We start from the raw sequence: 25,092 nt of genomic DNA, 5'->3' as shown, positions 1-25,092 counted from the left end.
ATGATGAAACGCCGGTTGACTTTCTGCCACCATGAGTAAGTGAAACAACTTCATTGACGATCCGCCATGAAGGGGAAGGAGTAGGGAGAATTAAAGCGAGACACTAGCGTGCTCGGACGTCCTTGAGCAGCGACCTACACGCGTCATACCCGAGGGGTACGCCGCTTTCGGCCACTGGCGTTCCAGTACGCTAGCGCGTGCTGGACCACGTCTGTTTGGTTGCCTGGCTCTCGGACATAATGATCTTGCTGCTTATGGCAGTTGGCATGGGTTCTTCTCGCTTACACGGCGGTAGCCCAAAGTCCCAGAGAAGGTGCCTCTGTGTGGCTCGCACCTTCTTGTAGTGTTGGCTTGATGATGATGATGAATACAGGTTCGAGCAGCGGAAGTGAGAACAATGGGCGGCATACAGCGACGTCTTGTCATCGCTTGGTCCCTCAGTCGCCATGGGGACTGAGTGGTCGCCGTGCTCAGCTGTTGAACTAAAAACCCGATGTTCGACCCCACCCGCGGCCGTCGCATTCTGACGGAGCTGAAATGCCAGTGGACGGACGCACGGATGCTTCGTTCCACTAATCGTACTTCACTCTGTCGATATGCCGGGAATTTCTTATTTCACTTGCGCTGTTCAAACCACTACGGTACTTGTGCGCAAGCAGGATGCAATCTATCCCGAAGTGGATTGGTCTGTTCCCAAACGGGTCACCCGATCCGGCGTGTTATAGTGAAGACATCACAACCAAGAAAGAGGAACCGTATAAGCAGCAGGCTTTTAACTCCCTGCGTTTTGCGTTCAGGAAATGTAGCAGGCTTTTGGTACCGCGCACATTTTACTACAGTGAACATTTCGAGATTGAAAAAAAAAACAACAACTAAGGAAACATAAATTTAAGGAAGATAAAAACAACTAATCAAACATAAAAAGGTGACATGACATACCATTTCGTTTGTAGCCGTATGTGCGTTGTGTTTGTAGTTGACTTTTTATGTTGAATCATGCACCAGCTAGGCCAACTTTTGACATTGTTGCGGCAATTAATGCTCAGGCAATATGATATTACTTTGGTGCAGCTCAGTTTGAGCGTGAAGCAAAAATGCTATAAGTTCAAGAAGGAAAAAAAACGGCAGTGGGAGGATTAACTTCCAATTTTCGTTTATCGCGTGACCTATTGCGTGAACCGGTGGGAAGTTAGCGCTCACAATATCGTCTGTTTTTTTTTTTTTGCCCTTCTTCACTGTATATAATTTTTTCTTCACGCTCAAACTGAACTGCGCTAAGGCACTCTCATTTCATCATGCACTAACTCACCCAGTCATCAGTACTCAGGCAAAAAGTAGCGCAGTTAGCTGTAGTGAATACCCCGCCGCGGTGGTCTAGTGGCTAAGGTACTCGGCTGCTGACCCGCAGGTCGCGGGATCAAATCCCGGCTGTGGCGGCTGCATTTTAGATGGAGGCGAAAATGCCGTAGGCCGTGTGCTCAGATTTGGTGGCACGTTAAAGAACCCCAGGCGGTAAAAATTTCCGGAGCCCTCCACTATGGCGTCTGTGATAATCATGACGTTTAGGAACGCCCCCACGCATCAATCATATATCAACCGGTAGTAAACAAAAGATAACGGTGGTTTAGTGGTTGTTGCGCTCGATTACATTCGGAGCAGCGGTGGCGGTAGAGGACTGATTCAATCTTCGCAATCGCTACGTTTTGTTAGCTGAAACATTGCGTAATTTGCGTGCTGATTTTGCTTCCGCAGCTTTGCGCTGACAGCGAGAATGAAAGAATGAGCCAAGTATGTAGTTCTCTCGCATTACAGCTGCTTTTGAAACGCCACTGTATTCTCTGTTAGCCACCATTGAACGCTGTTGGACTGTGATTGACTAAAACCTGGTCAAGCTCACTGGAGCTTTTGTTTCCCATCTCTCCGATCTAACGTCGATAGATAGATAGATAGATAGATAGATAGATAGATAGATAGATAGATAGATAGATAGATAGATGAGGCCATGCGAGAACCCGATGGTTCAAACTAACTCTTACCTGTGCTGATGAGTGCCTCCGCGGAGAACAGCGGTGCAATGCTGGAGATCACGGCCGTGCCGAAGTAGATCTGGCACTGCTGTTCCCAGATGGAGCGGCTGTCGTTCTTGAAGTAGTACTGCGATTGAATAAACAGAAGCGCGCATGCCATCGTCAAATATAAAGGAGCACACCACAGCTACACGAAAACAGCAGCTAATGCATAATCACTATAGTCGTTAGAATGTGCAGATATGTGTCACGGCAACTTTAAACGGCTTTCAGGATGTTTGGGAGGGGTCGTTTAGAGAGCTGAGAAAGCACCAGTCACACTGATGTGCAATACCGTCTGTTTGTCGGCCCAGTCATGCCCGCATATATTGTCACGGGGTCGTGACGTGGCCGAAGACAGGAGACTTCGTGTTGGGATTTAACTGTTTATTTGGGCGAACCTGTGCCCGGTAAACGGAAAGTCCAATTACATCAGCAGTCTCGCACAGATAGCAGTCTCGGACTGATAGCGGCGAACGGAGCGTCGGCCTTCGATCAACAACTGACAAGCGGCGAAGCGCGTCGGCATTGATACCCTTGCCGTCGAATGTTCTAGCGTTATCGCTGGCGGTGGCGTAGGTTCCAGAACAATCTGTACCGTTCGTACAGTGGGCGTGATCTTATCGAAATGATCTACTACAGTCCGGAACCTTCTCGAAACCTGCAGGCGCGGCTTGCGCTGAGAATCGTGTGGTGTTTTGGGACGATAACAAAAACTTGGGAAATGGAACGTGGCATATATCATGGTGTCTCGGATTAAATGATCCCATAAGGTAAAATTGTTAGTCTTAAGGGTCAGCTAAGCAATGTCAATACACCATATAATCTCGTTTAACAAAGTAGCATTAAACAGGAAAATGAGTCTGTGATATGTATTATTAATTATAAAAAATATATCTGAGGTTTTTCGTCCAAGAGCCATGATATAAATACGAGAGACGCTGCAGTGAAGGGCTCCGAAATTTTCGACCATCTGGTGTGCTTTAATGCGCATCGACATCGCACGATACATGGACCTCTATTATTTCGCCTCCTTCTAAATGCCACCGGGATCAAACCCACGACCTTGAGGTCAGCATATTAACTATAAGTGCGTGCGATTTACTGCACTAGTGACGTGACCATTCTTTATTTCCACAGTAATACTCGATCAATTGCTCTACCAGTATTTTATGAATGAATAACTGTATCAAGATTATATATGAAGTTGTACAACACATTTAATTGTATAATATATTGTATAATATCGTATATCACCATGTAACACTCATGAAAATTTTACGCTATAACTGCATGTTCCTGAACAACCGAATGACAGTGTGGCCTTAGGTGCATTGAAACTTCTTTAACCCAATTTTTATGGGTATGCCACGTACACTGGAAGCCGTATAAAGCTTCTCTTAGTGGCATTGGTACTTAAGCTCTGGAAAACTAGATCGTCTGCACAAAACTGGGTGGACATGCACTAAAGTATGTGCCAAGAAGCTCCTAGCATAGCATAGCCATGCCTATGAGGGGTGAGGCTAAGCACAACCAAGTATGGTATGTTATAGCAAGGGGTGAGGAATGGAATTGATAGTAAGGAGGACAGAAAGGAGGAGGGGAGAGGTGAAAGCATTGAATATTCATAGTCGTGCATGGTGTAGTATAGCAATGGTTTGCGAAATGTGAGTGAGGTTGAGGAATACGGAAAGGAAAATGCGAAAGGGTAAAACATAGCATAGCTATGGATACCATAGTACGGGCAGTTTTACGTAATACATATGGGTGCCACCATCTTGAGCTGTTAAGTCGGTGTTTTCTTGGCTTCGTATGTTGCAATGTGAGTTGATGAGGCCATGAAACATTGTACGCATCAACTCAACCGTTTTCACGCGTATGCGTCCATCGTAATACTGCCCGTTTAGTTGCTGGAGCTTCACAACACAAAGGTCAACGGCTCAACATGGCGGCACTTGGACCCCTTCGTAAAATAGTGCAAAAAAGGAAGTGAGGGTCAGCGGGAGAGAAGGCCACCAGCTCCGCTGTTTCCTCGGGTCTTCGCATCGCTATAGCGTGTAGCTTCCCCAATGTTTTGTATATTGTATTGTGAGGTTCAGCCGTACCTCCGTGTAGACGGCCACCATAGTGGAGAGAGTCCCGCATAGCAGGGCCAGAGCCAGTGCTGTTACTACTGACGAGGAGTGTGCATGGCCGGCCAGCACGTCTGCCTGGCTTCCCACCACGGCAGCCGCAATGAGCGCACCAGCGGTCCACTGCGCTCGGGTGACGTGCCTTCCGAACGGGTACCTGCAAGCGACACGGGAGAGGAGACTGAGCACGCAATGCATGGCTCATTGCAAAGGTATGTTACTACGGCCATTGCGACAGCACTATCAGGGTTATGCCTAATGCTTCATGGATGAAACGGCAGCACTTCATATAGGCTGCCTCTTAAGAAGCTAAATTGTCAGCCCCGGCAATTTAGGAATGTTGGCAGCCTAAGATATGTGGTTTAGAAAGATTCACATCATTTTGCTGTGCTACAGTATTCACCCATGATTCGCGTGTTTGTGCCGGAAAAAAATTTTGCCCAGAGCTGTCAATGAGAAAGCTTTAAATGCCTCATCAGACCCGAAAAGTTGGCGTGGGTGTCCATGCCAATTGCTGCAGAAACTCGTGCCAAGCCTTCGGCACATGGCGTCATCGTGACGTTTAAAGTCATTAAAAATTTATGACGCCATGTTGAAATTTGTCGTGTACTCTTGGCGACATCATGACGTTTTATAATGTGACGTGACATGACGTCATTACTGGATAACGTCGATTGGTCCGAGGTGAGACGCGCCACGGTGGTCTATAAGTGCTTGCTGTGCTCGACCCGAAGGTCGCAGGTTCGAATGCGGATCGCGACGGCTCTACACTGTAGACGGAGGCGAAAATGGTTTATGCGCACGTTAAAGAAAAAGCAGGTGGTTGAAATTTCTTGATCCCTACACCACGGGGTTTAATAACCTATAGTTTGGGACATCATGCCCCAACAATTATTATCGATCACAAGTGAACCGATACTGGAGGCCTTGCAAAACCACGTGAGGTGAAGCAAGCGTCCGATGCCCCCGTTCTCGGAGGCAGTACGTTGAATGCAGAAAGAGTTCGAGGGGGATCAACGCGATCGACTGAGAAGTAAAAGATAACTTTCCCCATGGAGTGATCTTCGGCAAATTCATTAGGAACCATGTGGTTTTTTTTTTATCCAATGTAGCGAAGCTAATTTCGGTTGTTCCAACCTCCCATTTAAAGATATTTCTATGATCTAACGACGTGATTTCTTCTTACCTTCCAGATAAAAAAAATGCAAGTCTATAAAACATCGCATGCAGGCTCACTTGTAGACGAACAGCGTGAGGAAGATCCTGCACTGGACGAACACGAGCCAGACGGCGGGCGTGACGTAGTGCAGCGCGTAGAAGAATATGTTGTTCGTGAGCATGTAGATGACCGAGGGCAGCAGGAACTTGTACGAAGGGCGCATGCGCAGAGATCCGCTCGTGACCACGTGCATGACGGTCACGAGAACGCACTTGAGTGCCTCGGTCAGCGCCACCATCAGCGACTGGTTCATCGGGTACGAACCTGCGGAACAAGTAGACAAGAGGCGATTAGCTGCCGCGCTTCGGTCGTACTGACAGGTACTCTCTGAATTTAACTTTTAGCCGACTATGAGCAAATTCATAGTTGCTGTGTATGGGTCCCAAAAGGAGCCAAGTAGGATAAGTCTTTAATTTAGGAGATTCATTTCACCAGACCTCGATATTGAATTACTCTGCCGTGAAGGACTTACCGTGGTTATGATAGCGCAGCGAGTAGCTGCACACCATCTTGCTGACATCAGTGAACGTCGAAGCCGCAAACAGCAACAGCACGACGGGCAGGGGCGTCTGCTCGCGGCGCTCCAGGGACGACTTCGGCGAGCCGGTCTCGCCCTGCGGCGGCTGCGAGTGAGAGTTTTTATCAGAGAACTGCTGCAGTAGCAAAGTAGCGGAATTGGAGGAGGGGTAGTGGTTTCAAAAGAGGAAATGAAGAGAAAAGTGAACCCCGCCACTGTCTGCATCAAAGTGCGGCACCTCAGTGTGCACCGGTTGACAATGAAAGGTATAAGGTAATAAAAGAGATAATGAGAATGGTAAGGATTGCGACACTGTTAGAGAAATCCGTGGATGGGGCCCCGATCAGCGAGCGGTTGTTGCAAAGGCGGGGTTAGCCTGGCCTAAAAGGCCAGCAATTGTTCCGCCTGAGCATCTCTTAAAAAGTCACAGCTTTGCCGGAAAGGCGAAGCAATGAACGCGATAGCAACAAATTGAAAGGTCACGCGCAGAATGAAAAGCAGATCGAACCATGCCCCACGTTTCTCACGCACAAATGACGCACAAAACGTACTTACAGGGACGGATGCACGCGATTATAATCGTCTCATTTGTTACTTGGCCATGGATCTGAAAAGCGCGCGCTTTTCGCAAACGGAGACTGCAATGATTGCAGTGACCTTTGTGCACCCGGTAACTACAGCAGAATCAAGCGCGAGGCCAGCCAAGGCGTACGACCTTCCCCTCCTCGCAGCCGCAATATAAGGGCGCGTGAGGGAGCATCGCTACCCCTCTTTAAGTCGGGCAAAGGACGCGTAGGAGATTAGAGCGGGCGCCACCGCGCGATGTCGCTACGCGCGCTCATTGCGCCATCTTGCTGGTAATGCTAAAAAACACGACCCCCCCCCCCCCCCGAGATGCTCGTGCAGTGAGCAGCGGTAAGTTGTAGATGTAAGTAACTTGCCGTTTGAACGGTGACACGGTGACGGACGTGCTCCGGGGTGGCTCAATCAATAAAGAAAGAAACAAAGCTCCGGGGTGGCTCAGTGGTTAACGCCTCGCTTTCACGATGCAAAGGTCCCACGTTCGATTCTGTGCGCCGGAGTGTTTTTTTCTGGATTTTTTTCTTTCTTGCGTTTTCATATATATATATATATATATATATATATATATATATATATATATAGATAGATAGATAGATAGATAGATAGATAGATAGATACGTATACAAATATTGTGCATGACATCGACGCCGGCGGCAAAATCCAGCCGAGAGTGTCCATATAACTGCTATCGCAATAATAAAGGGGTAAGTCACCAAATGTCACTCAGCCCAGTGTCTCGCAGGAAAGTCATCACGATACGTTGTCTTTTTCGTCGTCGTGGGTCCTTCAGGAAAAATAACATCTTCCAATGCCCCATGCGTGACCTTTCTGCAAGCTGCGTAGCATCTCTGTTCTTTAACTTTCAAACTGCGGGCACAGCCAAATTAAATGTTCGATGCCACCGATGTCACCACAAAGGGCACAAAACGAGGAAGCGCCTTGCCCAGTCTTGAATGACCAAGCTGGCGTGTATGCAGAGTCAGTTCTTATCCGATAAAGCAGCGTCGCTTGTTCTCTGGAAATCCGTGGATTACGCATGACCGACGCGGAAACTTTTGGATCGCCCTGAAGTGATTGCGTATAACATTCTTGTTGTTCTGACAAGTTTTGGGAGCTCCTATTTTTGGAACGCAAGTTTGCACTTCGCGTGCAAGAGCATCAGCTTTTTCATTGCATTCAATTCCAACGTAGGATGGGATTCACTGCTATTTTGCATTGAAGCTCTTGCTGATGAGGTGTTTAATGAGTGCCAGAGATTGCCTCGTGAATTTTTCTTGAGGTATCCCTCGATGCAGTCGCTGTAACGCCGACTGTGAATCAATCAGCACTACCACACCTTATGCAGAAAGCGTTTGCAATTTTTGCATAGCCGCGGAAATTGCTGCGCTTTCTTCGGTTGTGGATGACACAACACAATCCAGGTGGCCCGAGCATACGACGCCCAACGAGGGTATGCAGAAAACCACTGCGCAGCAATCCGTCTGTGTGCACACCAATTCATCAGTGTAAACTTGTAGGCGACCACGGCACACGGTGCTCAAATGGTCCAACACCAGAAACTTTGCTTGATCAGCTAAAACAGTTCGTTTCGTCGGCAGTTTAGGGACCCTGAAGTTACATGCAGTGTCCACAAAGGACTATGGTGGGTCTATAGGGCCCCAATGAGGCGATTTCAAGCCTAAAAGTCGAAATGTGCTCAGCGCACCGTGAAAATGTTAGCCAGGTCTTGCTCTTTATAGCCGCAGAAGAAGGGCCATCTTAGTAAAGGACTCTCCCAGTCTTGATAGCTGCGTCAACAAAGCCTGAGACGCCATGAGGCGGAGTGGTAGAGACTCGGCTTCATCGCTGATCTTCTTGTTTCACGTCGCCTGAGGGACTCCCATCGCCAATCGAAGACCCTTTCTGTGCACTGCCTCAAAGCATTCAGACTTGCCCGGTGATGGCGATATCAGTCGCAGCTGGTAAAGAATGCGGCTTGTTATGAGCACAGAATTCAGCTTAAGCATCGACGATCGTTCCCTCAGCGTACACCTGCCATGCGACGAAGAGCGTTGAGTCTCTGCGCGGATGTGGCCACAATACCATCAACCGCTCGTCGCCATAGTAACTTGTCATTGATGGTAACGCCCAGGAAACGCACGCTTGTCGCACGACGAATGGAATGGCCTCTGATACTCAGTGACAGTTGCGTTCACTTTCGCCGCACGTGTTAGGCAAACTATAAACAGGGCTTTGTATAGCGTTACAGATATGTTTCGAAGATCAATGCGTCAGTACAACGGACGTACATAAACAACAGAAAGGGGAAATACTAGTAGCATAAGAAAATGAAATATCACATCACCCTACAAAACACATGCTGTCGAGGCGAGAAATGTTTTTATACATTATTTTGATCTCACTAAGCCTATCTCTCCAAATTATCATGTCTTGCTGTTTGTTCAGAACTTCTATAGCTTGATAGGATAATAATTAATTGCTTCCTGTATTTTGTCCTTATGTTCGGCAGCCTCTTTGTCTGCTGCCTAAACACGGACTGAGGTCCAGCTACCATGTCAATATCTCTATACATGCCTGTCATGTGAATATGCTGCTTTAGTTTATAAAGGTAAACTTTATCAGCCATGAGCATGACACGTCATATAAATAATTTCCGGGTGCGTAAATTTCCTATATAATTTTCAAAAATGCGTAGCACTTGTTTTTGTAGTACCGTTAGTCTACTATGGCTACGTCGAGTGGTAGTACCCCATACTGTAGTCAGCAATAGGCAATCTTCGAGTAGACTAAAGTGTGATAAAGAGTATTTTTCAGGCGCAGAAATATTAAGTATAATGTAGAAACTAGAGAACTAATATACTTATACCACTGACATGCGACACAATTAAGAATAACATGAATAATCCTTTTTATTTATGTTGTACTTAGTACAATCACCACTCCACTTAGTTATATTTAGAGCCTGCTTAACCATATAAAGATTGACGGATCACGCCGCCATAAGAATCGTGTAACACGAAAGTAAAAAAAATATCACAGCATATTCACGGAGTGAATGATGCTGAGTTGGCAGATATGTTGCAATTTGCAGATGATATATATATATATATATATATATATATATATATATATATATATATATATATATATATATAATATAATATAATATAAGGGAAAGAGGTGTATACTTAAGGGCTCGTTTTTCCGGTGTTTTGACACAATAATAACGAAATATAACAGACAATAATGCCAAGGAAAGTATAGGGGAGGTTATTATTAGATTGAATTGTAAGGTAAATGAGAAGAAAGAAAAGTGGGTGAAAAGATAACTTGCCGTGGGCAGGAAACGAACCTGCGACCTTCGAATAACGCGTTCGATGCTCTACCACTGAGCTACCACGGCGGCTATCCCCCCAGCCACTTTATTGGGTATATATGTGAATGTAAACATGGGAGTGTCACTAAGCGCCATCTGTAGCCATGGCGGCGAGTGTGGTACGCTCTTTATGACCCTGTGTGGGGTCACGTAGCACGTGACGCCCCACGGGCTCATAAAGATGACATCAACAAGCCCGTAAGCTTTGGTACTCTGAGCCTCTTGAAAGCTTTGTTGATGAGGAGAGGAACGGCATGACGTGCGCTCCTTAGCGATGAGGTGTATCTACGTCCTTGGTCGTGCGTACAGTAGTACACTATACGCTTCAGCGGCATGGGAGGCAGAAGTGTGGGTATGAGCTAGTAGTTGATCAGGGAGTATTTGTGACCAGCCAGTAGTTGATCAGGGAGGCAGAGGTTCGTAGTTCGAGCAGCGAACGAGCACAGGCGTTCGACGTTCCTTTGGCCCTCATTTCGCCGCTCCAAGGCACCACATTTGTTCGCGTTAACGTCATTGCCTTTCCGCGTCACTGCGGCGGTTTTACTAGTCGGAGCTATCACACTCGAAGTAGTCGGCGGTGAAACGCCGTTTAAACATGTGGAAGCTCGGTACCGGACGCCCGGTGGATTTTGTGGCGGAGGGTTTTTCGATATTGCACCGCGGTGCGCAATCTCGAACGCCATGCCTCAGCTGCGTCGGTGACGAACAATCTATCGGTACTAGTAAGTGTCGTGCGTTACTTCTCTTTATCGACCACAGACGGCGGCACCACCTTACCCCGCTGGCAGAGAGCACCGAGCAAGAGATGTGCGAGAGATAGAGGGCGCGCTTGTTAGGGCTGTTTCACCTGCTTCGATGGCTTAGTCGAGAGAGCGTCGGGCGCACGCCGTCGCGGCCGAGGAGTCAGATGTTCGAATCCGGACGGGGGAACATTTGTCTGAAACATGTTTGAAAGTTTCTTTTTTTTTCTTTCTGGTTTGTTGCTGTCCACTCTATCAACGTCATATCCGTGACGGAAATACGTCATTTTAGTCTTTGTGCGCCTCGGCATGAAACATATTCATGAACAAAAGAAATGCAATATATTTCACGAGATGAAAGTGCTATTGAAGGAGTACCGACGCATGTGCTATCAAACTTTCTGGTGAAGTCTGCTTCGCGATTACGCGTGTCAATTGTCAATTATGCTTAGCCAATTAACACCTCGTTTTTGTGAAATGACAAAAACCACAATCATGAAAATCGATGCCCAAGAGGTCTTAGACCGTGAAAACATGATTCAAAGCCATTCGACTGCACGTGCGTTAGTACTCCATCGCTTTCATCTCTTGAAATGTCGCGTTCGAACAGAACTGAACGACACACACAGTGTGTAGTAGAAAACTAAGTAAAAATTCACATCATATCCAGAGAGTGAATGATGATGAGTGGAGCGAAGCGTTCGCCCGTCCGTCCGTCCGTATGCCTGCCTGCCTGTCTGTTTTTTCTGTCTGTCTGCCTGTCTGGGGACGAGCACGAGTCGCCACGGTTCTGCGCGCCTGCCGCTTCGCTTCGTCCATGCCCCACCAATGATCCGACACGTACGGCGACCCAGGCGAGTGAGAGAGGAACTCGTTTCCCGCGCACACAGGCACAGTCCGCACAGCAGCCAATCGCAGAGTAGCGTTACAGTGCCATCTAGAACATACTCACTCAACTGCAGTTTGTATGTTCTTCTATGAGACAGCGCCATCTATTATACTGTTCGGGAGATACTACCAGTTACGCCTGACGCGGGACGAGGTTGGACTAAAAGAAGCTTCGCTGCTTAACTTATTCATTTTTTTTTCAGACGGAGCGCATGGCAGCAGCATATCATTCTCGTCCAATGAATAAAGCGTCGTGAGTGAACTTTGTTGGTGCATCGTCCTTCCTTGTACCCGTCTTCTTTTGCGCTGTGTTCCTACAAACTGCCTACAAGTTTATTGTAGCTAACTTTTACTAGCATATACTCCTCAACCGGCGTAACGGAGTTCCCGATTTCTTTAAGGAACATAAAAACCTTATGAAATTTTTTAAGGCATCGCGTTATCAAAACTCATCCGGATATATGATTTTCGTCGGGGATAGAGTTCTTTTAATTTGCCTAGTACCTATGTTGGCGCAACAAACACTGTCAGACTAGTAAAGTGCTACATGCAGATGTTGGCAAGACATTTTCTGTCGAGGCGTTGCGATTGAGTTGCGATGGCTTCCGGCCCATATTTTTGTTTCTAAGCACCCTCCGTAGCAACCCAGCCAATCAGAGGCGACTTATACCATGGCGTATTTGTCTCAACTTGAGCCAGCTTCCGACAGCTAGAGCTGCAGCAAACCATCGCAGTCTCATCAGGTCTGCGTCAGCCGCGCATTCTAGCGTATACTAAGAAGCTGTTTTCCCCAACTCGCCTGCATTTGTGTAACCAGCGCCGCAGTGCCAAATTTCGCAATGCTGCCATGCCGACGCGTGCGCTCTATCAAAATAAGCAGCTTACCTTATCCTGACCTTCCATGAAAAGTTCGCGCACAATTGAACTGCGTGTCCTTGCAGATAATGAAGCACTGGAGCTAAGCATGGCCCACCGGTTTATTTCTCAGAACGTGCGACTCAAAGATTATGTTGATGATAGTTGCACTCGTTTTCGAATAAACAAACCCACTATAAGGCACTAGGAACTGTATTCAAAATGATAAAGATGGTTATGTATAGTAATCAATATCAATATATTGTAAAAGAAAACACGCATACCAAAAAAAAAGATGCATTATGTACAATAGTGTGCAAGAGCATTTAGTCAAAACTTTGTAAACATGAAACGTCTTACGCGAATTCAACATCTTTCTTCTCATACCCATTTCTAAGGCAGTCACGGCGAGGTATTATTCTCGAGAATGCATGCTCATAAAGATGATGACACACAAAGGGCGCCGTACGCTCCAGTGTAAGGACACGAGCAAAAAAGAAAAACTATAAAATACACAGCGCTTTCGAGAGCATTACAAAACGGCTAGGCACACGCGCTGTGGCTATTTAGACCTGAACTGCAAAGATGGCTGGCCGACGTAAGCGACAAAGAACTCGCGGGGTTCCTTACGCAATCGACTAAGACGTCTCGCAAGCGAAAGCGGAGGACAACCATATGTGTGTTTAGAAAAAAGTTGGTAACAATTTCGAGTACTTGGTGCTCTACTATGGCAGACCGTGTGTTTTGAAAGAGTGGTTAACGATTTAGAGTACTAGATACTCTACTATGGGAGAGCATAGAGCCGTCCTCACAGCAAGAAGGTCGCTGCAGCGGTGTCAGCATAACCGAACTGTGTACAAAAATTTATTGTCACAGACGTCAATACCATTTCGACAAAACATTTTCTTCTTAGACATGCAATAATGTTGATGACAAAACAGACTTAATTTACATGAGCGCGGATATGAGATGACGTGGAAAGAACATGTACATTCGATGGTTCGCGCAAGCACAGCCACACAAAAATTGTGTTTAAAAAAGGGGAGTAACGATTCAGAGTACTTCGTACCCTACTGTGGGAGGGCATAAAGCCGTCCCGTGGGTGAAAAGCTAAAACCAAGGAGGCTACGCCCAGCGAGTTTAAAATTGTGTGTTAAGAAAAAATTTGGTTAACGGTTTTGAGTACTTGGTACTCAACTATGGGAGAGCAGTACGCCGTCACGTGACACCTTAAGATGACAGGACGTAACCGTTGTTTAGAAAAAAATGTTTAACGACTTTGAGTACTTGGTACTCAACTTTTTCGGTGTTTAGAAAAAGGGGGTAACGATTTGGAGTTCTAGGTACTCTACTTTTTTGTGTTAAAAAAAGTGGTTAACAATTCAGAGTACTAAATCTTTCCGTTTGATGTTTAATAAATTTATAACATCCCATACTCGCTGTGTTCGTCTGTGCTCAATTATTATATGATACAGACCAACAATCACGTCACTATTTTCATTCCGGAAAATTTAACGTCCTGGTAAAGTTCGTTCGGTATTCTGACATAGTTGCTCAGCCAAACATTGTAGTATTGACATTAACGAAGAGCCTTTATATAATAATATGTGCAGTGCTTATATGACCTGAAAAAGGGTATTTTTGGGTTAGAGCGGAAACCAGGTACGCTACTGTCTTTCACAGGAGAAGGGCAGGCGTGCAGGCAAGCGATTCCACGGCAAACGGTTCGGAAAAGCGCGCACACACACACACACACACACACACACACACACACACACACACACACACACACACACACACACACACACACACACACACACGCACACGCACACGCACACGCACACGCACACGCACACGCACACACACATATATATATATATATATATATATATATATATATATATATATATATATATATATATATATATATATATAATGAGATATAACAGACAGTAATGCCAAGGAATGTACAGGGGAAGTTATTAACATTAATGGAATGTAAATAAGAAGAAAGAAAAGTGGATGAAAAAATTACCAACTGTAAGCAGGTGTGTGTGTGTGCTTTTCCTGCTTACAGTTGGTAATTTTTTCATCCACTTTTCTTTCTTCTTATTTACATTCCATTAATGTTAATAACTTTTCCTGTACATTCCTTGGCATTACTGTCTGTTATATCTCATTATTATTGTGTTAAAAACACGGAAAAACGAGCCCTTAGGTATACACTTCTTTACCTTATATATATATATCTATATATATATATATATATATATATATATATATATATATATATATATATATATATATATATATATATATATATATATATATTTTTATCAATGAAATCTTTATCAATGAACTTCGCAATCCTGTTTTTCTGTTTCCAAATTTTCGTAACCACCCCAAGGCACGCGGTGCTTTACAGCCAACCTCGTCTATATGGCTTTTCCAATTTAGCGTCCTATTATATACGATGCCTAGGTATTTCAGGAAATTGACTTAAGGTATGAGCTCGTTACGATACATCAGATAATTGTTGACACGATCCTTAAAAGAGAACGGCAGAAGCGCACTTTTTTGACGTTCAATGACATATGGATATTGTCAAGCCATGCTTCTAGGATGTTCATGTAATTCTGTAATGCCTGATACAATGAGTGCAGACCACTGTTCGTTGCAAAGAAAGCAATATCATCTGCATACACGTAAATTTGAATATCCTGATGAGTTGGAATGAAACTTAGTAATAAATTGAATAAAACAGAGGATACCGAGCCCTGTGGTACACCTCGTGTCTGCTTATACCCTTTAGAAGAGCATCCACCCAAGAAGCAATAAAATTCCCTGTCTTTCACAAACTCTGTAATCCATGATGTTGTATATTTTGCAAAGCGATAGTCTTGCATCTGCTGGATTAGGATAGGATACTCCACTTTATCGTACGCTTTAGCTCAGTTTAGAGTGACTTTTGCACAGTATTCGCGCCGATGCCGAGCCAGCTGTATGCGACTTTCCAAATCCACATGTGCACACCAAATGGAGTATCCCGATCTAAACCCTATTTGTCTGCAGTTTCATATTGAATGTTCATTGACATAGTTTATTATACGGGCATTCAAGACTCTCTCTACAAGTTTGACCAGCTTAGACGTCAATGAAATAGGCCTTATGTTACCCAGAGTAAACTCCATTCCCTGTTTCTTTAGTATCGGGATTTATTCGGAAATCTTCCAATCTGCCGGAATCCACGAATTTTTCAGTGAATAATTAACTATATTACGGATTTCGTGTGGGGATATTTCGTATAGCACTTTTATCATTGCAGAGGTAACCCCATCAGGTCCAGGAGCCGCGGGCGGTAGGCTCTTTATCACATCCGCCAGTACAGCTAAAGATACCTCCTGGAAATCATCATCAACCTTAAATTTCACCATGGGCTTTGGTGTAATTGACGTAAACCTGGTTTGCAAGCCCTTGGCAATATTTTCCAAGAAATCAGAGAGTTCGCGAGTAGACATATTGACAGAATGAATGGTTTCTGAATGTGGAATAATTTTTCTCGCACGCAAAAACCTGAAAAGCGCTGTCTTATTTTTAGACTTAGACAGATTATATATATATATATATATATATATATATATATATATATATATATATATATATATATATATATATATATATATATATATATATATATATATATATATATATATATTGTAATGATGACAAAGCGGCGATCGTGCTCGGCGCATACCTGGGAGAGACGGAGGACGACGAGGAGGAAGCAGATAAAGAACAGCCGGCCTGCAGCAAAGGCGTTGTCTCTTTGTCTTATTTCTCCGCGTTACAATGGCGCAGTCGCGAACTACTGACCCCGATATCCCTGCGTCCACTACACTTCGAAGTGGACGAGTGCTCTCGAACTCCCCACCGATCACGGACGGCGTCCAAGCCTCCACGGCGGCACCGCATCATGACTGCAGCGAGGCCATTTCTCGAGGCTTCTCTCTGTTCGCCCAAGAGCTCAAGACATCCGGGTTTGGCTGCGCCTCTTTTGGATCGTTCAACGAGAACGAAATTCCATATTTTCATGGATTCAAGGATGACCCTACCAACTGGGTAAGCGTGATAAACTCGGTTGCCCTTAAATACTCGTGGAACGACACGATTAAGAAGTCGGTCGCTGAAGGACGTTTGCGAGGATCTGCCCAAGCGTGGCATCGTTTCCAAGGCAGTACATACGCTACATGGCAAACATGGAGCGCGGCCCTGATGTCCGCGTTTGCGCCGCTTCCGAGCGCTTACGACGACCGTTTCATGACCATGCGGTCACGCCGGCAAGGTGCAACCGAGGACGTCGCGACTTACATCTACGACAAGCTGGACCTTTTACAAGCTTGCGATATACAGTGGACCTCCTCCGCAGCCAGGCAGTACATCATCGACGGGATCCATGACTCGACGCACGCAGCCGTCTTGTCCGCCTACAACCACCCAGTCCACATCTCCACTTTCGTACGCCAGGCAATGGAGTTGCAGGACACGTCTCATCGCCGGGCGGCTGCAGTTGGCCCAAAGGAGCCAGCTTCACCGAGACGCGGATGCTATACGTGTGGCCGCATCGGGCATGGGTATAAAAGCTGCCCACAAAGCCAACCTCAAGCGATGCAATATCAATCACGCCCACTTCCAACCCTCAAGGTCCGCGTCGACGGCATCGGAGAACTGACAGCTCTCGTTGATACCGGAGCTCAACGTACGGCGTTGCTTCGCCGCCACGCCTCCGAACCTCTCCAGCCTTGGACTGAGCCACCACTGCGGGGTCTCGGGGGCGACGTACTACCGGTCGGTGCCCTAAACCTGCAACTCAACACCGAGGCCGGCAGCAAGTTTTTGTCCTCGGTGCCCGTCTTCGACGACCTGCCCACAGACATGGTTTTAGGGGCCGACTACCTGCTCTCCGGGGAAGTGCGCCTCACGGTGGAAGGAAGTACCGTCAACCTCCATCCTGTGGCTCCAAGTGTGCCTCCGGCGCAATCCCAAGGAGTAGACCAGCTGCAGCGTGGCCGAGTGTAATGATGACAAAGCGGCGATCGTGCTCGGCGCATACCTGGGAGAGACGGAGGACGACGAGGAGGAAGCAGATAAAGAACAGCCGGCCTGCAGCAAAGGCGTTGTCTCTTTGTCTTATTTCTCCGCGTTACAATATATATATATATATTCAAATCACAGTCTTCTTTTGCTTTGCGCTCTATATGCTTGAAATGAGCGGCCATTAATTTAGACTCACACCAATGTTAGGGGCATTCGTTAATTAACAGCTTTTTACAAGCCGCTTTTCGCTTTGTGTAACTCCTGACACATTCTACATTCCACCACGGACTAAAAGGTCCCGCTGTGTTCGAGTTTATAGTAAACGTTGAATTTTTTAATGACTGTTTCAATACCGCACATAGAGTCATAGCCCTAAGGTCTTCTTGCATTTCCTCGCGAAAAATTGACGTAGATTTTAAGTCTTTTTGTAACTTGGCATAATTTACAAATGAGCCAACTTTCCCGGCCAAACTAAACCACGGGAATTTGATATCAAAACTAATGGGAAGGTGGTCGCTGTTTGTAGCATAATCTAAGATATTCCACGAGGATATGCTTCAAGAGGAGCTGGAAATATATTAAATCAATAGTCAATTTAGAATTACCTCTTACAAATGTAGCAACGTGTGAGTTCAGGCAAGAAAAGTTCTTATCAAGCGTCCATTCCCACAAACGTCTTTTGTCATTTAACGTGGTCGCACATCATTTTCGCCTGCATACGAACGCGCGGCCGACGTAGATGAAGGTCCGATTTCCGGCGTGGGAGAGGGAAACAGTACGGAACAGAGTATTTTGCAATGCGATTGAACGAAAGAAAGAAAAGGAGACAGAATGAAGGAAGGAAAGAGAAAGAAACAGGAAAGGATTCAAGAAAAGAAAAAAAGATAGAAAGAAAAAATGTACCACACCAACAGGCATGCACACGCCAAGTTTCGTTTTCCCCTATTTTCCTGATTGGTCAAGGGTTCCTTTTCTTCTTTTTTTTTGAGCTGATTTTGTTGACATCGTCCCTGTGTGGCGTACCGAGGTTGTGCATACTATAGTGTACTATTGTGCTAAAGCAAAGGAAGGGAACAGAACGGGACAGCGTTCAAGGCCACGCGCACCGCATGCAAACGCTCTCGTACTAAAAATTCTCAGCTCTGTATATCAAAGACCGTGGCCTAGTCGACCGCTGCCGACGCCTGTGTATATTGTATGTATGCTCTACTTAAAAACGCATTAAAAGGGTAAATAAGCATACCTGAAGCCAGCTTTGCCCTTTTCCTGCGTTGTACTTCATACTTCACGGGGAGTCAAAGTTGGGAAAGAAAAATGACAAGTATAACGCGAAGTTGAATTCAAAGGCCGCAGGACGCACACTTTTCATACTGGTCACCGTCAGGCATCGCCATTACGACAACGAAAAAACGTTGATCTTCAGAAGTACAGTCCACTTCTGAAAACAATGACTCTTGAACACCGTTACGTTGAAAGGCAACCAGCTCCTGCAACTGTTCCTCGCCCTGCCAAAGGAACCACAGCTGCCGAGGGCTGGCGACTCGCTCGGGCAATAATGTAAACAAGTCGGACGTGACAGATGAGCACGGCCGATGCTGGCTTCCGGACTTTCACATTCGTCAGCGAGCAGGGTCTGAGACTGCCGCAGAGTATGTATATATATATATATATATATATATATATATATATATATATATATATATATGTTTACATAGTACTGCTAGCCTCTAGATGAGGGTATAAGCAGGAGTGGAAGTAACAATATCGACGTGCTCAAATCAAAGTATAACAATCTTGTCACAGGAGTGTTTATTTATTTATTTATTTATTTATTTATTTATTTATTTACACATTACTGCTAGCCTATAGATGAGGGTATAAGCAGAAGTGGGAGTAACGAAGTCGAAGTGCACAAATCAAGGTACAACAATCTTGCCACAAGAACAAGGGGAAAAAATAGGAAAGAAAGAGCGCTCCAGAATAGCAAGATACAAACCGTGTAAGCAACTTTTCATGCACGGGTATGCGCGAACTGATTGCAGAGAGATATGACAGTACTTCCTTTAAAGAATTTGTAAGTATGTACAAAAACATTGTTTTGTGCGTACATGCACTCGGCGTCACATGAAACACGAGAAGTGGAACGCGTGTCTTAAGCATTAAATGAGGTGTGTGTATAGCGTGCTTAGTCTAGTCACATCCCGTACGTGTCCGCTTCGCACATCCGGTCTGGCAGCACTGCACGATTTTCTTATAGACCAATTCCATGTTTGTAAACACGGGTAAGCCGACGTTGGTATTATGAATAAACTTATAGCGACGTCCGCACGTAACTTCCGCTATAAGCGTTTAGGGCAGCGATGTGCGCCAACAAAACGACGTTGTGAGACACCGTGAGCGTTGTGAAAGCAATAAGCGCTGAGGGCTGCGATGTGCGCCAACAAACAAAACTAAGCTGTGAGACGCGACGCAGCTCGTCGGCATACAGTCTTTTTTTTTTCGTTGCCTGACTGAGAACACCACATGCAACATTGAAAACCCAGCAGAAACTGCGGTATGCAGCAAGATTCATCAAAGATTTTTCGAAGATTGCGGAACCACTAACTCGACTGACGAAAGAAGACACGCCTTTCGCCTAGACAAGCGAGCAAGAAGACGCGTTCAATGAGCTACGACAGCGACTCCTAAACCACCCCGTCCTGGCACAGCAGCCTACCGCAGTTTCTGCCGGGATTTCAATGGTGCATGGACAGCGCTTTTTTTTTCCTTTTTCCTCTTTTCAAAGCCACTTGTGTGAACTGCGGTAGGCAGGGCATCTTTTGCCTGTATACCACGACAGCGCCACCGCATTTTCGTGACGTAAGTTTGGTGGAATTTGTCGATAGAGTCTGATACTTTGGCCTCTGTTTTTTTTTTTTTACTTTTAGTATTGATATTGGAAACGAAAGCTGCAAAAATAAGAAAAGAAATGAAACAGCCAAGAGCTTTCGCCACGCCCACAACAGATCATATAATCCCAATATCCGAACTAGAACGAGAGCGGAAAAATATTGCATTACGGGGTATGGCGCAATGGTGCCAAATCGAATGCGCGCACCTGTAAATGGCTGGACGGAACGCACTCTGCCTTTGCTAACGCTTGGGCCGAGCTCCGCTGTTCACGTTTCATTTGACGCCGATAGTACGTCCGGTGACTTGTTTAACTCTTTCAAATTCAGATTAATTTTGAGCAATCTAAGCAACAGATTTCCACTAATTCAGATGCGTGTGATCGTGGTAGTCAGTGAAAATGAACACGAAAAGGGTGGTCAGTGAGAGTTGGTCAGTGATGTAGCTGAAAAGTGAAGAAATATTGTTTCTGAAATTATTTATTTATTACTGAAAATAAGTTCAATGGCATAGAAATATTACCCGATAGCCAAAATTCGAAATTTTCATGCGTAACTAAAATAAGCGTCTTATCTCGATCACCACGGTGCGATAAGCTATCACAGCGAATATCGGGAACACAATGACCACTTCTGTCTTCGTTAACGCGTAGCCTGAATTTCTTGTACGTAAGAGCAGATGCTACATATGAGTTGTAGCTAAAAGCTATATATATATATATATATATATATATATATATATATATATATATATATATATATATATATATATATATATATATATATATATATATATATATATATATATATATATATATAAGAGTAATAATTCAATTGGCCAGTTAGTCTTTGTCTTTGTGAAGGTATGGGATATGGCACAACGGGAGAGCGTTGTCAACAAGGATAAATATATTTATTTCCCAACAGTTTCGGGAGGGGTCCTCCCTTTATCAGGGGATGAGTATATATATATATATATATATATATATATATATATATATATATATATATATATATATATATATATATATATACGCTTTATTTGAAAAGAGGCGACGGAGCAAACCGAAGGGTGATCCGTTACGTCATCACGTCACGTGATCTACGTGACACCTACTCTTACGACCTGATTACTACCGACACTCGCTGTAGGTTCGCCTGAGAACTGAGTGACGCGAGTTAGTCTGCGAAAACGCACCGTAAATTACGGCAGCGTTGATATATAGTGCACATACCTAGATGTACGGGTAGTGTCGTGCGATCGTATAAGCGTTGCAGCTGTTTGAAAGACGGGCTTTCTTCTTGTGCTTGCTTTGTAGACGGAGCAAACGGCACGCCCGCATGCTTAGTGTCATTGACAGATGTCGTGCCGCGGTTTTCTCAGGCGTGCGTATACGGTTCTCCATTAGAGGTACCCTGCAACACGTTTATTGCGATAGCAATCATATGGACACTAGGCCGCATTTTCCCGCCGGCGTCATTCACCGTATATGTATACGTGTCTGTATATATGAAAACGCGAGAAAGAAAAATAATCCAGAAAAAGACTTAGATGCGCGGAATCGAACCTTCGACCTCTGACGTGTGCGTGCAAGGCATTAGCCACTCAGCCACGAAGGAGCACCTCTTTGAACGTTTAAACAGTAAGCTATTTATATCTACCACTTACCGTTTGCGATGTAAATATCGAAGGTGGCCACGCGGGCTAGTTGGTTTCGTTCTCTTCATTCATATTTGTAGCCTTTTTCAATAAAAATCAGTTGATGTGTAGCGCCCGTCCTGTTTATGTGTCATTTCTTTGTGTCTTCGTGCGTTTTCCGTTTTGCGCTACAAATATGAATGCAAGTGAATCTCGGGGGAACTAAGATCGCGTTTTCAGCATTACCAGCGAGATGGCGCACTAAGCACGCGTCGCCAAATCGTCACGACGCGGTGGCGCGCGCTGCCATTTCCCACACGTACTTTGCCCCGTGGAGGGGGGGGGGGCGCTCTCGCGTGCGCTCGCTTATCTCGCCGTGGGGCAATCGTAAACCTTGCGCTTTCACCGGAACGATAATGTTGTAGTTACCGGGCGCACGATGGTCACCTGCAATCGTTGCACAGTCTCCGTTTGCGAAAAGGGCGCGCTTTTCAGACACAGTGAAGTAACAACTGAGACGCTTATTCGTGTGCATCTGTACCTGTGAGTGCGTTTTGTGTGTCATTTGTGCGTGAGAAACGCGGGGCAGGTTTTGATGTGCTTCCCATTGTTCGCGTGACCTTCCAATTTGTTGCTGCGTCGCGTTCACTGCGTCGCCTTTGCAGAAAAGCTGCGACTTTTTTTTCAAGTAGCCAGGAATGTATTCACTAAATGAGCCTACTGCGTCACGAATTCACGTCGGCAATTAATTTTTTTTCGAATCCGTTCAGTACGAGCGAAGTTACTGAGATTTGTCGCGCGTTGTAGTGTATAGTCGCAATCTCTCTTCTCTCGTCCCAATGAAAAAATTAGAAGCTAAGCAGGGAGGCATGGCACGGGGAAAGAAAATAGACCATGCACGTCTGAGGACCTCTAGCACTTTCTTCTAATGTGTGGCTTTTCAGGGAGATCGCGCGCGCACGAATGGACAGGCCACGGCCTCCCGCAGCTGCCCGAGTAACGGCCTAGCGCACCATGCTCAAATTGACCATCGGCTGATACTTGGCCAGAGACGTGGTGATTTTTCAGCCAGTGGCGTAATTTGTCGAGAGAAGAGAAAGCGATCGTCAGCTGACTTTGAGAATTTATTGTGAATTCCTGCCCGCGTGCAGCGCTATAATATATCGTACGCATTTTCTCTGAAGCTGCGACTACCGATCTGCAGTGTTTTCTGACCATGCTCAAGATGTATTAATACGAAACATTTCTCAGCGAACTTGGGCAACTTTGAACGTATCTATCTATCTATCTATCTATCTATCTATCTATCTATCTATCTATCTATCTATCTATCTATCTATCTATCTATCTATCTATCTATCTATCTATCTATCTATCTATCTATCTATCTATCTATCTATCTATCTATATATCTATCTGTATGTGTGTCTGTCTGTATATCTATCTGTATGTGTGTCTGTCTGTGTGTCTGTCTGTCTGTGTGTCTGTCTGTCTGTCTATCTATCTATCTATCTATCTATCTATCTATCTATCTATCTATCTATCTATCTATCTATCTATCTATCTATCTATCTATCTATCTATCTATCTATCTATCTATCTATCTATCTATCTATCTATCTATGATTTCACACAGCTATTGACCAGTTGCTCTGAATTCTCAACTTTCAACTCGCATTGCATCCTTCGAAAGAACGTGCAAACGCGTTGTAAAAAGGAGTATGCTCGCCATCGACTGCGAACCAAAGAACGAGCGTCTCGTGCATGCGAATCACTTAAAAGAAAAGCAGAGTAAAAAAAAAGAAAACAAAAGGTACTGTAGATATAAGTGGACTCGTCGAGTCTTTCTCCCACCCGGCTTTTATTTTCAGATCGTGAACGAACCGCACAGCTAAGCATTTTATGAAATACACTTCCGGGTGGAATCGAACATTTCTTTTTCTTGATTTTTTGCTCTTCGTCGCATGATTACAGCACGCACTCTGACTTCTGGGTGAAACGGCGTATTGTGTTTCAATTGTAGCCGCGTAGCCGCTGTTACGTTTCGTATACAAGAAACCAGTTTGCAGTGCAGTTCACGCATTTGACCTTGCCTTCACCCGTCGGCCGTGCCTTCACCCGTCGCCACGCAGGTCACGGTCTGTGGTGTCTTGATAGGCCATGGGAGCCAAAGGGTTATGTATACGCAGTTTGTGCAAAGAAGAAGGAGGGTTTCTCCGTTCACTCGTGCTAGGTGAGTTATCGCTCTTTTGTTCAACTGTCGAGTCATGTGCCAGACAGCATGAGGTATAAGCTGATGCAGACCTACAGAGGGGCAGTACCGTGGCAGCTGAATATAAAGCCACAGCTAAAACACACACGGGGGAAAGGAGTTGGAATTTGCTTGAACGTTTCTCGAGGAACAAATACGTCTTAGATATTCATAGGCATCCTGCATGGTACGTAACAAGGATAAGGATGCTAATACATGTTTCAATTAGGACTACTTCTAGAGGACAGGCTTAATGTCTAGAAAAAACAGGGTGCTGCTAAACATAATGGGGCTCGACCCTCCTTAGTTGTATCGCGAGAACCAAAGCTGTAACACGTGTATTGATTCTCTCACACCCTCACTCACTCATCTTTCTCTCTCACACACACAGCAACGCACACGCACAGACAGAGAGACAGACAGACAGACACACACACACACAAGACAGACAGACAGACACACACACACACACACGCACACACACACACATGGACAAAACCGCAGTGTTTGTGTAATGCACAAGCAGATCTTAACTAAACGCTGTGTAGTGAATAAATAAATACTGCAATGGTTCAGGGCAGGACACTGTTTATTCTTTTTTTTTCTCAGCAAGACAGTGGATAAACTTTAATAAAATAGGAAATTTTTCTCAGAAAGTATAGACTACGGTATCACACCATTATGAACAGGCTTGTAGCATAACGCGAAAAGAAACAAGGACCAAGGTCAGTGGCACCAAGGTGACACGAATGCTTGTGTCCATCTGTTACTCATATTTACACTCGCTTATTTTCGCGTTATGCTACAAGCCTGTTCGGTCTTCAATGTAAAAAAAAAAAAGCTGC

General features: G+C 45.1%; 1 protein-coding gene across 5 annotated transcripts in view; it reads right to left on the bottom strand.

Moving 5' to 3' along the window:
• LOC119164937 (CMP-sialic acid transporter) overlaps positions 1-25,092 on the bottom strand; it is an 81,669-nt gene that overhangs the window by 1,351 nt on the left and 55,226 nt on the right. For 4 of the 5 annotated variants that reach the window (XM_075873356.1, XM_075873358.1, XM_075873357.1 and 1 more), the window contains 4 exons: positions 5,890-6,040; positions 5,435-5,681; positions 4,172-4,355; positions 2,037-2,154 (listed from right to left, as the gene is read on the bottom strand). In XM_075873356.1, the coding sequence (XP_075729471.1) occupies positions 2,037-2,154; positions 4,172-4,355; positions 5,435-5,681; positions 5,890-6,040 (700 nt within the window). Of the gene's footprint in view, positions 1-2,036; positions 2,155-4,171; positions 4,356-5,434; positions 5,682-5,889; positions 6,041-18,712; positions 19,100-25,092 lie in introns of those variants that run through there. The other variant, XM_075873354.1, reaches the window with a different exon arrangement.

This window comes from Rhipicephalus microplus, chromosome 9 (assembly GCF_043290135.1).
Source record: "Rhipicephalus microplus isolate Deutch F79 chromosome 9, USDA_Rmic, whole genome shotgun sequence".
In the NCBI taxonomy this organism is placed as follows: domain Eukaryota; kingdom Metazoa; phylum Arthropoda; class Arachnida; order Ixodida; family Ixodidae; genus Rhipicephalus; species Rhipicephalus microplus.
Note: the sequence above shows the minus strand (reverse complement) of the source record. Positions and strands in the feature narration are given on the sequence as shown.